This window comes from Zea mays, chromosome 6 (assembly GCF_902167145.1).
Source record: "Zea mays cultivar B73 chromosome 6, Zm-B73-REFERENCE-NAM-5.0, whole genome shotgun sequence".
NCBI lineage: Eukaryota > Viridiplantae > Streptophyta > Magnoliopsida > Poales > Poaceae > Zea > Zea mays.
In genome coordinates, this window is record NC_050101.1 from 63,047,955 (window position 1) to 63,062,752 (window position 14,798).

Genomic DNA, 14,798 nt, shown 5'->3' on the forward strand with positions numbered 1-14,798 from the left:
ACCTTTCAAGAATTCATGACATTCAAATAGCAAGACTGAAGCAAAGTGAAGAAAAATCAGATAAGAAACTGTAGAATATTGAGTTCTTGAAGGAAGTTGAACTGAAGAAGCTGGAGGTCCAAACCAAGGAAATAGAAATGCAACAAACAAAAATGTTGATTGAAGAAAGGATCCGAAAGGACGCAGAGCTCAAGGTACTCCTAGCTATGGATATGGATGTATTACCAGAGGATGTGAGACCTGTTTACATTGCGAGGAGAAAAGGTTTAATCGAGTTTTTCATCAACAATCCTGTCTGAAGAGTACTATTGTATTTCATAAGGTGTTGCTCACCTAGTATCGGCGTACTGTGGTCCGGTGTGTTCGGACTTGTGTCATTTCGAGTGTGTTGAATATTTCCTTATTTGTTTGAGAACATGAGCTTGGTTTTTGAACATTGTTTATTTTAAGAATATTGATATTCAGAATAAGGTTTTTTCATACATGACAACATGATTGGCAACATGTGCAATTTATTTGTAGTAGATTCATTACATCAAGAAGTTACCATGACTTCTTCACTGTCGACCTTGATACATGCCATGACTTGCATTCCTGGTACTAAGCAACTAGTTAAGTAAACAAATAGAACACACATCAATGTACCACATTAGTTGGATGAAGGCCTTCAACCCATTGACCCTCGACGTGCCCACAGGTGTTCGATTAGGTTGTGTTGCAAAGACAAGTATGTGGCCTGAGAAGTGATGTCCTGCTCGGGATCGTTCAGTAATTCAGATCGGATATGATTGTTTAGCCACTCGTTGCGGACCTCAGGAATATTATTACAAATTTTAGGGGGGCCAGTGGGCCCAATGAAATCCACATTTGCTGCACCATCTCCTTCGTCCTCGACAATCATGTTGTGCATAATAATGCAAGTAGTCATCATCTCTGCGAGGTGATTACGATCCCAACCATAAGCAGGCCCACAAAGAACTGCCCACCTCGCCTGCAAAACTCCAAATGCTCGCTCTATGTCCTTTCGACAACTCTCCTGCTTGGTTGTGAAGTGAACCTTTTTTCCTCAAATGCGTGACGAATTGCTTTTACAAAGGTTGGCCAATTTGGATATATGCCATCTGCTAAGTAGTATCCGAAATTGTACGTCGTAGCATTAATAATGAAGTGCACTGGTGGCATCGTCCCATTACATAACGGATCAAACACTGGTGAGCGATGAAGCACGTTGAGATCATTGTTAGTACCAGGCATTCCAAAGAAGGCATGCCAAATCCACAGGTCATACCCAGCGACTGCCTCTAGTATCATTGATGGCCTCGAATTGCGCCCACAAAACTGTCTGTGCCATGCAGTAGGACAGTTGCGCCATTCCCAATGCATACAATCGATGGAGCCTAGCATACCTGAAAACCCCCTGTCGGCGTTTACACTAAGTATGCGAGCAATGTCTTCGTGGTTAGGGATACGGAGGTATCGTTCGCTAAAGCAGGATATGATTGCGCGACAGAAACGGATCAGACAGTCCCTAGCCGTAGTCTGCCCAATCTGTATGTACTCATCGACCGCATCGATTGGTAACCCGTAAGCAAGGATACACAAAGCAGCACATACTTTTTGCAATGGACCGAGCCCTGCTAAACCTGTTGCATCACATCGAATAGTGAAAAAATTGTCTTCTCGCTGAACGGCACGAAGGATACGTAGGAACAAAGGACGATGCATCCGAAACCTGAAAACCAAAGCAAAGCAAAAAATAAGAAAATGAACCTTGAAATCAAAGTTAAAGCATTACTTAGGAAATGTACCTTTGACGAAAAACATGTGGTGGATACACTGGATTAGAACCGAAGTAGTGGTGCTTGATGAGATTTTCTCCAGCAGCGTGGTCCCTATGGATAACTCGGCGAAGCAATGAAGAGCGCCTACACCGCGTGCTCGAGGCTCCTAGACCAAGGTCGTCAACATGTTGACAAAGCAACAAGTTATCGATCTCTTCATCTGAATCATCGGATGACGAAGACAACACTAGGCTTTTGAATGAGTCCATGACGAGCTAAACGAACAGTACGTACTACATAGAATTGATGGAATGGCTGCTGGTACAGAAGAGAGAAGTGTGGAGATGAGTACACAATGGCCGCACGGTACCTTATTTATAGATGGCTTGGCGTGTCAAGGAAGCCAGGAGGTCGTGGCGTGTCGTGGAAGCCAATCGTGTGTTGGAAGCTAGTCGTGTGTTGGAAGCCACCCGTGTCGTGTACTAGAAGATTGCGAATGTCTTATTATTTAAAAACTATATAATTCCAACCATTTTTTACTAACGTAATTATACTAATTACGAAGTTTGCTAATTAATTGTGTACTAAGTTGCGGCCGTCAACTATTCATAGAGCAAATAAAAATAAAACAAAAATTGGATGGTAGTTGAGTTAGTTGAAGATGAAATTATATAATATTAGTGTGGTGGGGTATAGATGTTTGACTAGGTGAGTGCCCGTGCGTTGCAACGGAACCATATAATAACATGATAATTTATCTACATATGTGTGTTATATTGTTATGAGAAAATGTTTCGGAATCCATTTGTGATCCTACCCATACATAAATTTTGTTATTTTAATCTAGCTATTTCACCATTACATTGCAACCATCAGTACTATAATGACTGATGAGATCTGCCCCATGAAATGTTGTGGCAGCACAACATATACCCAAACCACAGAGTTTTTACAAGGTAGCTAAAGATACTATGTTGATTTCAGACTGATCTCTTCATAAGTGGCAGTGATTAATGAGCTCTTGCATCTGATACTTCAAAAGAGAACATTACAAGCCGTTGTTTGAAGCAAATGTTAAGCTGTATAAATAGTTGAAGAGCACAAATGGCCATGATTTAGTGATTGAATAAAATAGAACGACAACTAAATGTAGATGTCCAAATGCTTCGAGCATTTGAAATATTCTATAAAAATATTTGCATTAAATTTCTAGTAATTGTGCAAACATTCTTATGCTACCAAACACAGGGAAACAATATAATGTAAATCTGGCATGCTAATCCTCATTCGTTTCATGCTCGTGAGCTCCTCAGGTCCATATTGTTGTGCATCAGCCTGCACAGAATTTCCAGAAAGATGGTAAGAGACAGAAGTAATAACAAAATAAGCATCGTACGGATCCTAGTGACCTATTACTTCAAAAATAGCTTAGTACCCCCTTACCTCTTTCTGTTGTACGCTGTGTTTGCCACAGTATGCTTTGTGTTGTGGTGTAGTGCCAAACCCTTTTGTGTTCATGTAAAAACCACAACTTCTAGCGCAAGTAGGATGAAAAGTAATGTTGCAATCCCCACTGCTACACTGCATATTGGAAGTGACAAATTTAGCAAGATTCTCGGTGGTCAATATTCCATGTATAGGTTAGATAAGAAGAAATGGAGAATAATGTACCCTTAAGCACCCGCCAACATTGTGGAGGCAGACACAAGTGTCCTTTCCCTCTACAAGGGTTTCCTGATAAAAGCATTGAACAGCCAAAAAAATGAGACGATACGAATGAAATGTCACAATAACAGAATCAGATAATCACAAATTAACAGCAAAAAACAACTGCTAATGATCTATTACTTATGATGAACTAAAACTAAAAAGAAATCCACAGTAACAAACAGTTACATACCGTTCCTTCTACAGGTTTATCTTGTCCCCTTACATACTTGGTGTCCAACAACCACTGCGAAATATTTGAAAAATTATAGGACCTAACAAAAAAGCCATTAAAAGGATTTTATTATTTATAATTACCTCAGCACAGAAAGCATGAACCCACTTCCCATCTACAGTCTTTCTAAATGCACCTGATGTGCCATGGCACATGCCACACTGTGCAAAGGGTAATTTCTTGCCATTACATTCTGGTTGTCAAACAACCAATATGCACCGATAGATCTTCTCGCTGGAATGTCTCTTCAGCCTGAAACATAAGAAGCCTGAGCCAACCTGCACAGGGCTTCTAACTTAGCCAAAAACAGCATCCAATTATTGCAAGATAATCTGAAACATAAGTAGACTGAGCCAAGCTGAAGAAGCAAGGCAAAAAATTTGTAACCTGATGAAGAGCTAAAAAGGCCTGGTAGGAGGCGATACGGAGCACAGAATCCACACAAGATAGTACGTGGACGCTGCATGGGAAATTGAGAACTAAATCAGGCTGATATTAATCTTGAGCAGCTTTGACCGACCTTTCATATGTTTGCTTTATGGCATCTTGCTTAAATCCAACAGAAAAAAGAGAATTCAGAAGGTATCATAATTGGGAAGCAAGAGGCAAAAATGCCAATAACAGTAGTTAGGACGAATAGAGTTTACTTGAATTATATACTCAAAATCATCCCTGGCAATTGCATCAAATTAAACTCTTGATTTAAATCATGCTCTCCATGTGCTACATGTTACTTCAAGAGACAAGCATAAATGGCGATCAAGGAGAAAACATATAATACATATATAATAACTTCTACCTACATTGCTGCTGCATTTAGTGGTGCAGCGAGCCATGGCGCCTTGCCCTCGGAGTAGACCCTGCACCTTGCACTCGGCTAACGTCCAGGTGCGTTCGACAAGCTCCGTAGTGTAAGTGTGGTTCTCATTCCATTGTAATGGTGAAGAAGTTTCTGAGAACATGTTTGTTAAGGATACCACTACAATAAATTCAGTATAGGTACTTGAACATGTACACATTTTAACTCGACCAAAAAAAAGCATCATGTAATTAAGGAGGGGTGGGGCGAGAGAGTATCTTTATAAGCCAAACCCTCAATGAAGTCACTCGGCATGCCATATGGGTAGAGCAAAATAACAAGCTAGTGAAGCATGCCCTGCTCATCCAACTTTAGCTTCTTTACCCCTGTCAGCTCTTAATAGGATGCCTTGCCAAGTTTCACCCCTCTCTTTCCCATAGCAGCAGGAAGATCCTACATAGACTCAATAGACAGAACATAATAGAGAATAGAACATACCGGTATTTTTGTTTTATCAAATACAAACGATAGCTTCACAACATACTATAGAAAAAAACATTATACAAACTCAACTCCAACTTTTGTACAGGAAAATAAAAGGCATGGTCTGAGTGATTCTTATCTTCTGCCATCAGCAATAAAAAGGCACAAAAGTGAGATTATATGGCCAGGGCATCCTGTAGAACAATTCTATCATGTCCACCATTATGGTTACAAATGCGGATCACGGTTTGCGAGAGGAGGATAAGGGCATGACTAACCTGCCGAGCGACCTGGTTCTTGAGCCTAGAGGCCTGCTTCCATAGTGCCTCCATGGGGTAATGGGGCGGGGTGGGCAGACGACAAAGTCGGGATGAGACGGCGAATTGTCCTGTGGAGGGGAGCCGACAAGGTACTGTCTCTTGTACTCCATGTAGCAATAAAATGTATTTATATGTTTACTATAGTTCTGCTTGTGCGAGAATGTATAACATTATAACGTATAAATACACATGAGACATAACACAATACTGGTACAGTTTTGCAACAAAATCACTGAACAGTGAACATATAAATTGGTCAGTTTGATATGACAATATGTACTGGGAAATTTCTATGAAAAGAGAACTATTATTTTCTGCCAGTATAATTCTATAAAGTGCAAATTGAAACCAAAAGGCTAAACTGAAGTAACAGGCATACCCTGGCAAACAGATCTTCCCTCATACATGGAACCAAGTACTTCAAAGGCCAGATATCTAAAGTTCAGACAACACAACAATTTGTTAACACACGGGTACTCATTAACTTCACAGAAGTTAAGTTTGGGTGCACAAGGAATCTAGCTACAACTTCAACTAAGAACTCATATGTGCTAAATACACGATCAACTGGGTTTCTTAGTACCGTTACAACAGAAGTTCTCTCCCTTGGCAGCTTGGAAGTTAAGCTATAGTCATCATGGATAACAACCAGCTTGCAATCAGGATGGCTGATAAGTGATAAGAATACCAAAATATAATTAAAAACTGTAAGCAACTTACTTTTTTTTTGCATAAACTAAATTGTAATGGCATGTCACGTTTGCTGTCATAATTAAATAAAATCTTAATCACACATTAATTAGTATACATGCAAACAGGGTTCATCCTTTCTCATGCAGATATAGTAGAGTAAGTTAGTAACGTACTGTCAAACAAACCATATTTGACTGGCCTCCTCTTGTATTCCAATTTAACACTACAACCATCAATTTGGCAAATATCAGGGCCTTCTGTAATTGGCTCAAGCAGGAATTTCCTTCTGCAATTGACAACAGGAGTTCAGCAACATGACAGATGAATACATATAATAGTATAGGTGTAGCCACAAGCATGCTCCTCCCTTTACATGGATCTAAACCATCAAATGAAGATTTCTTTCTTAAAAAACAAAATATGTTAGGTGCATGCAATGAACTAATTGTATCTCAAAAAACAAGAGCCTAGAATATTATGACATTAAAAAAATCGTTGCGGCTTCTCATAAACTAAAGTACACATGAGTATGATCATAAGATAGGCCACAAGCTGTACTCACTTAGCATCTGAATACTTCTGTGGAATTAAACTATTGCAAACTTGTACCAAAACACATTAGGGCAATCAACCATAGCCGATAAAATAGGTTTGCGATGCATTCGTCTGCGAGCCTCGGACCCGGTACTGTATCCACCAAAGACCCTTAAGAACAACCATCATCATGGACTTTTTGCATTACGCGTCACTATGATTCAGAACACTCCATTGGGTTCATCGATCCCTACCTAGTGAGCTAAAATAACTTAGGATGCACTCTGGGCAGAATTGTGTGGCAGTAAGTGAGCTGTGGTGTTTGGAACTGAATAGATGTTAGTATCGACAGCTGTCGGGATATTGAACATTGAATCTTGAAATGACCACTCATCTGAAATTTGTTGAGTCGCTCGAGATCTCCGCATCAATTTGGGACCCCATAATAAGGGGGGAAAGATTAAAAGAAAGGGGAACGAAATCATCAGCAACTCACGGCACACGGGGAGTCACATATCTCATCAATTGTTACATGGGACACGGGGTGTTGTTCTTCATCTTCTTGGCTAGAGACCCAATGAATCAAGCAAGAGCACATCATAGATCAAGAAACGGATCGTATCACCACACATTCTTGGGCAGAGGGAGGCGCGGTCCGGTCAGGTCACATCTTGGCGACGGAGGCGGAGGAGCCGCACCGGTCGTAGTAGTACTCAGAGATCGGGCGGGAGAAGGAGCGGCGGGCCTCCTCGAGGTCCTCCTCCTCCTCGTCGGCGTCGTCCTCCACGGTGTGGAGGTGGATGCAGGAGCAGCGCTCGAGGGATGCGAAGAAGGCCGACGCCACACCGGTCGCCACCCACATCGCGTAGCTCTCCATGTTCCCGTACGACAGGAAGCCGCCGTTGGCGTTGATGTCGGAGGGGGCGGGCATGGGCGGCGGGATTCTCGGCGAGGCGCGTGGATGGGGGATGACGGAGGGGGAGGCGGAGGTCGCGGGGCGCGCGCGGGGTGGAGGAGGGAGCAGAGGCGGCGGTCACGGCGCCAAGGCTGCGCGGCCGAGCGGGCAGGGGATTGTGCGGAGGCATTGATGGCGGCTACAACGCGCTAGGTTTTCCGGGAGCTGAGGGCGACACAGGGGGCACGGCTGTGGGATGCGCGGGACCGGGCGGGGGCACGGTGATGGTGGACGCCCTCGCACCACCCTTCAGGATTAGTAGAGATATAGAGGGAACCACTGTAGAGCATGGAGATATAGGGGGAAAGAGAATGCTGACGTGACACGTGAATTGGATATAGGGGGAGAAATTTAGGGGAACCGCTGAACACAGTCTTACGATGGCGGGCGTGGTGGTGGCTAGCGAGCAGTAGTGGTCTACGCACGGTAGCAGCTGCTGCAGTCCGCTATCAGGCGATGGTGCCTTGCAGCGGCCATATATGGTGACAACTGACAAAATGTGATATTGAGATATTGTAAGCATCGTACGTGATAAAATGTGCAAAACTCACTCAAAGCCTCCACGTATGATATAATGAGATATTATTGACAAATCTCGGCATTTTCAGACATCATTTGCATTTTTTAGAATTTTTAAATCATTCGGACACACGGTCGATCGTGGTCGTGTTTCTTGCAAGATGTTCAAAATTTCTTTTGATCTCACGAGTAAGGCCGGCCTTAAATTTGACTAAATAACATTAATATCTTTTTTCTCCACTCATTTTATTCTATTATTTAAATCACTCGCAGTTCAAATTTGATTTCATTCAAAAAAAATGCTTGAAATGTGATTAACTAGTTAAATATATCAAACAAGAGCAAAAATGTACCAAAGTTTAACATGAAATACCACGTGTTGTATACGCATGGAGTGGGAAAAAAGTATAGAAGAGGACGGATGGCGATTTTGTTTGTCTGCAAGCTTGACTTCACTGTGTGCCGCTAAAAGGCACACGACAAAGCATAACGGTCGCATCTAATGCTAACGGTCGTTACCTGCACAGGTGAGGTGAGAATAAAAAAATATTACTTCGTCGTGTGCCGAAAAAAGCACACAACCAAGTAATAGTTCGTCGTGTGTCAAAAAACACATGGTGAACTATTACTTTGTCGTGTGCCAAAAAAACGCACGGCGAATTATGCCTTCGCCGTGTGCCAACAAAAGCACACAACAAACTATCGGGCACAAAGTGAAGTCTGGTTTTCCGGTAGTGTTGTCTGTTTCTATGGGTCTGAGGGCGACTTCTTCCGATACCGATTTATTGATCCACCTTTTTGCGTCATGCCTTTTTGCGTCATGCATAGCGTTTATTTTTTCTAGGGTCAAAACTCTGGCTATCTTGCCAAGCGCAGATGGTGTTGTAGAATTGCACACCTCCCTGGACGGGTCGCTTTGGGTGTTTGCACCCTGTCATGCTCGTGCTCGTGTCAATAGAGGATAGACCAATCCGACCGCTAAGTTATGATGAGTTGGCTTGTATGGACGTTCCGGTTGTAAGATTTTTATATCCGGTAGCCTACCAAGGGGGTATCCGAGGTAGTGTTTTGTGCGGTGGGGGATCGCCAGACCTAGAATCTGAAGGTTAAAGTGAGGACACAAGACACATATTTATATAGGTTAGGGCCACCAAGATAGCGTAATACCCTACGTCCTCTTTGTGGTGTTGTATATTGCACCATACGCTTGGGTGTTGAGGTGTTATGTGTTGATCTAGGAACCCGGCCCTCCTTTTATATTGTTGGAACTCGCTAACTCGTAGTCAGCCTAGCTCAAACAATGGCAGAACAGGAAATAGTTTGATGCCGATTAACACAGAGTATTTGGGCAACAGTGTTTTCCTTCCCCTCCAATGGTGCGGTACGGGGGTATTTATAGGTAACCAAGGGACCACTATACCCTGTCAAAGACGGTTGTGCCCTTGGTTACCTACGTTATGCCCGGAATATTCCCCCTTGGGGGTTATGGTGGGTCATTACAACTTGATTAATTACAAGCACAGACAGACACACTAACAACTCTGCCCTCATAGCGGCTTACAAGTGGGACCCTGTAGCATGGGCCTGTTATACACAAGACCCATATTACAATAACGAGCGGGTAACAACACATGGCCTTCGCGTCCCACATGCTCTGCCTTCGGAATTCACGGCGACCTTCATCATGACCTGCCGAGACGGAGGGAGCACCCAAGCCTTCGCCCACTCTTTGCACTCCCTCCGTAGTGGAGTTCTCTCTTCAGTCTTCACGCTCTTTAGTCTTCGCTTGAATCCCTTCCGACATGTTCCGCTTGTGTAGTCGATCAAGCGAGGGGGGCGTTGCGCCTTCACCCCAACATTTACCCTCCGAGGACCAGTTCGACTAAGTTAGCTGGTGCCGAAGTCTGTCGAGAGATGGCTAAAACGCTACCCTCACTCGAAGTTGTCCCTCGGGTGTTTTTGAAATGTGACAATTGATGAGATGTTTTAATGTGGGACTGTTGAGTTCACAAGGCGTTGCCCCTGGCCTATAAAAGGTTGCATCTGGGTTGCAACCTTTTACCCTTCTGCAGGTGCATTGAAAAAACCCTAGCTTTCTTCTCTACTTGCTTGCCCTCTTTCGTTCTCGCTTTGCGGGAGATCTGGCCCGTGTCAAGCAAACTGCTCGCCGCCGCCGACGGTACGTGACCATGTCGTCTTCTTCCTCATCGTCGTCTGCTGCGACCGCGTCCTCAAACGCGTCGTCGTCAGAGAAGACAATTAGTGATCCGGCGGTGGTTGTGGAACTACAGCACGGGCATACAGTCGAATTCGATACATCGAGGATTTATTTGGGCAGTGTGCTGGAGATGCAGCGTCTAGGCTATTTTGGGAACAGAGTCGGGCGGGCGCCTGGGGCTGAAGATGTCCTTGAGCCAGAAGGGGAGTTGGTTGTGTTCGAGGCATTTTTCGCTGCAGGCCTTTGCTTACCGGCGCATCGCTTCGTAGTGGAAGTTTTGCGGAAATTTGAAATTCAAATTCATCAATCAACGCCGAATGCTATGGTTGCACTGGTCAAGTATGACTGGGCAGTGTCATCATATGGTGGAGAACCGTCTGCTGAAGTCTACGCCAAGAATTGTTGCCTACATTGGCAGAAAATGAAGATAGGTGGTTTGAATGCTGTAACACCCAAAATCCTAAAATTGGGATTAGTAGAAGAAATCAGAACAAAGTACCCTTGATAAATAATTAAACCTTAGAATTCACCCTTTTTATGGTAAATGGTCATAATAAAATAATGATAGTTAAATTAAATCTTAATAAAGATTAGACATTAGAAAATGTTTTTATCAAAACAAAGGGAGAACTTTTGAATATACCTTTAATTTGACTACACACCCAGAATAATAATATATTGGAATAATATGTTGTACTTCATGTTGAAAACATTACCTAAATAAATAATAAAAATAACTAAAGTAACTAAATAAATAAATACTATGTAGAAATTGTGCATCATGTTGAAGTTTTGCTTGGGCATAAATTGGAAATAAGAAGTGAAAATAGAAATAGAAAATAAAAAGGAAAAGATCAAACCTATAAGCTTCTTGGGCTGAATTCGGCTCCCCGGTGGCCCACCTTCCCTTCCACCATGCGCTAACTGGGCTGTCTCTGCTGGCGTTCGGAGTCACTGGCTGGTAGGCCCTCATGGTCTGACTCACCCGTATCCCCTCACAATGCGCACACGTGGTCTGGTGCGGACTGACGTTTGGGCCCACTGGTCGGAACTATCCTTCCCTCCCTATCTCTTCTCCACGTCGAGCAGTGTGTTTGGTTGTGGGACAGCTAGGACGGGATCGTCCCCTGACGTCCTCTCTCGTCCCTCCAATTTTGAGGGACAACAGGGGACAACACTAGATAGTACTGTCCCAACCCTTGACCCAGAACCAAACAACCTAATTTGAGGGATCGTCCCACCCCATCTCGTCCTGTCATTGCAACCAAACGCACCCTAATAGAATGACGAGATACTCCGAGGGACTCAGCCCCTCGTTTCAACGATTGCGTGACTCCTTGCTGCGGCTATATAAGCAAGACACACACTCTCCCGTCCTCATCCCATTGAGCCCGCACACCATATCCCGAACCCCATTGTCGGCGCAGTGAGCTATGGAGACCGCCGCAAACCATCCTCACCTCACCGTCGAATCAACCTTGACTATGGGTCCCGGGTCAAAGCCACATGGCTATTGGAGCTCGTGCACCGATCAGCCCAACTCAAAGTCATTAGGTGTGTTGGGGGTCTTCTTCTCCGTCGAAAGTTCTCAAAAAAAACACCTTCGGTAAAATAATATAAAGGCTCGTCAAAGCTACCTTCAGGCTCGGTTTAGCCCCTCAAGACGAAGACTCTGTGTAGAGACGACAATGCAGAATGCCGAAGCTCAGTAGCTTCGGCCCACACCAAGCAAAGAAGGAAAAAGGACTAGATGAACCTTATTAGTTTTAGTTGCTTGTAAACAAATGTTCAAGGGCATGGATGCAATTTTACCTAAGCTACGTCTCGTACCTATAAATAGATGAACAGTACCCCCGTACTGTTCACGCTAGATTGTAATCGCCCTCGCACTATTCTCGCTCTGCCACTCTTGCCAGAAGGTACAATTGTAATATGAATATTGTTAATGTTTATCCATTCTTAATGAAGATAATAATAAATGAATCATTGATATATAGACATTATTATCTTCATTTATCTACATTCCCCTGTTTTCTTATTTATGCTCATTTTTATATGATAAAATGATGAAGGTGTGTCCTTGATGACCTTCGTCTAAAGATCATTATATCCGAGAGGAAATAATGCTTCGAAGGACGAAGGTCTTTAACCATTAACAATTGTGTTGCCTTGTTCTTGATCTATAGAGTTTGAGAACAAGTGACCAACATTGGCGCCCACCTCCGGTGAACTCACTTCCACAACTGCGATGATGGCTTCGCAAAGCAACCAAGTTGTGGCACCTTCGGCTACGAAGCTGGTGCTCCCAATCACAGGCGGCTCAAGCTCTAAACCAGCCAACAAGAGGCAAAAGAAAGAAGCACAGAGAAGGGTACAACATGTTGGAGTGCAAGGACCCTTCATCAAATCCAAATGGTCTCACATACCAATCACCTTCTCCCAAGAGGATCTTCAACTCAAGGATTATCCCCACAATGATGCAATGGTTATATCTTGTGTCATCAAGGGATTTATGGTCCACAATGTCTTGGTAGACACGGGCAGTGCAGCAGATATCATTTTCGCGAAAGCTTTCAGACAAATGCAAGAGCCGGATGACAAGATACATGATGCAACACACCCTCTTTGTGGTTTTGGAGGAAGACAGATTGTGGCACTCGGCAAGATAATCATGTCGGTCACCTTTGGCTATGTTCACAACACAAGGACAGAGCAGGTTGTCTTCGACATTGTTGATATGGAGTATCCATACAATGCAATCGTTGGTCGAGGGACGCTTAATGGCTTCGAAGCAATACTCCACCCAGCATATCTTTGCATGAAGATACCTTCGGAACAAGGGCTCATTGTTGTACATGGGAGTCAAGAAGATGTCAGGAGAGCCGAAGGAAGTTGGACAGATTCGAAGGCCATCCATAATATAGATGAAGCCGAAGCTTATCAACAATATAAGCATAAAAGAGAAAAGGCTGCTTCGGCAGATCAACCAAAGCCTATGCTCTTGTGTGAAGATATAGCTGAGCAAAATGTGCTGTTGGGATCTCAACTATCTGATGAACAAGAGAAGACCTTGCTAAGATTTTTGTTTAACAACAAAGATGTTTTTGCTTGGACAACTAATGATCTCTGTGGTGTCAATAGAGACATTATTGAGCACTCACTCAATGTGGACCCGTCCTTCAGACCAAGGAAGCAGAGGTTTCGGAAAATGTCCGATGATAAAGCCGAAGGTGCACGAAATGAAGTGAAAAGACTTCTAAGTACCGAAGTTATCAGAGAAGTAACATACCCAGAGTGGCTGACCAACACCGTCATGGTAAAGAAAGCAAATGGAAAATGGAGAATGTGTATTGACTTTACGGATCTCAACAAGGCATGTCCAAAGGATGAATTCCCATTACCAAGAATAGATTCCCATGTGGATGCAACAGCTACTTCGGAACTTATGAGCTTATTGGATTGCTACTCAGGCTATCATCAAATCTGGATGAAAAAGGATGATGAGCCGAAGACAAGTTTTATAACCCCTAGTGGCACCTATTGTTATCTTCGGATGCCCGAGGGGCTCAAGAATGTTGGAGGAAGCTTCAGCAGAATGACTGCCAAAGTTCTTCACTCCCAAATTGGTAGAAATGTGCTAACATATGTCGATGATATCATAGTAAAGAGCACAAAACAAGAGAACCATGTTGCTGATTTGCAAGAGACATTTGCTAATTTCAGACAGGCTGGTCTTAAGTTAAATCCAGAAAAGTGCGTCTTGGAGTGAAGAAGGGAAAGTTTCTTAGCTGCCTGGTATCGACAAAGGGTATTGAAGCTAACCCAAGCAAAATAGAAGCTATCCTTCGGATGGAACCGCCAAATTCGAGAAAGGGGGCTCAGAGGTTAGCAGGAAGGCTGGCATCATTGAACATATCTATTTCAAGATCAGTAGAGAGGAACCTACCTTTCTTTGAAGTATTGAAATCAGCCAAAGTCTTCCAATGGGGTTCAGCTCAGCAGAAAGCCTTCGAAGAGCTGAAGCAGTATTTGATAGATCTAACAACTTTAACCCCACCTTCGTCAGGAACCCCATTACTTCTATATGTGGCTGCTTCCCATTCCGCGGTTAGTGCGGCGCTTGTACAAGAGAAACAAGATGGCCAAGTGTTGGTCCTTGTTCTCAAATGCTATACATCAAGAACAAGACAACACAATTGTTAATAATTAGAGACCTTTGTCCTTTGAAGCATTATCTCCTTTTGGATATAATGATCTCCAGACGAAGGTCATGAAGGGCATACCTTCATCATCTCAGTGAACAAATATAAATAAGGTACATGAAATACAAAAGAATATAAATAATGATTATGAATCAGTAAGTTATTTATATTCTCATATCATAAACATGAATAAACATCAACAATATTTATATTACAATGATACCTTCGGCTTGCCAGAAGGTGAAGATGCGAGAATGGCGCAAGAGTGATTACAATCCAGCATGAACAGTATGGTGCTACTGTTCATCTATTTATAGGCACGGGACGCAGCCCGGACAAAATTACATTCATG

The 14,798-nt window shown here is 43.2% G+C and overlaps 2 protein-coding genes across 2 annotated transcripts; both read right to left on the reverse strand.

Moving 5' to 3' along the window:
• Positions 1-2,929: 2,929 nt before the first annotated feature.
• LOC103629352 (nuA3 HAT complex component NTO1) lies at positions 2,930-6,016 on the reverse strand. The gene is made up of 8 exons (XM_008650495.3): positions 5,909-6,016; positions 4,527-5,760; positions 4,111-4,183; positions 3,807-4,014; positions 3,682-3,735; positions 3,453-3,515; positions 3,225-3,362; positions 2,930-3,116 (listed from the first exon to the last, which is right to left on the reverse strand). The coding sequence occupies exons 4-8, from the start codon at positions 3,876-3,878 to the stop codon at positions 3,012-3,014; spliced, it is 432 nt and encodes a 143-aa protein (XP_008648717.1). The 5' UTR covers positions 3,879-4,014; positions 4,111-4,183; positions 4,527-5,760; positions 5,909-6,016; the 3' UTR covers positions 2,930-3,011.
• A 1,175-nt stretch (positions 6,017-7,191) lies between these two features.
• LOC103631067 (uncharacterized) lies at positions 7,192-7,483 on the reverse strand. The gene has a single exon (XM_008652073.1). The coding sequence runs from the start codon at positions 7,481-7,483 to the stop codon at positions 7,217-7,219; it is 267 nt and encodes an 88-aa protein (XP_008650295.1). The 3' UTR covers positions 7,192-7,216.
• Between the last annotated feature and the right edge of the window lie 7,315 nt (positions 7,484-14,798).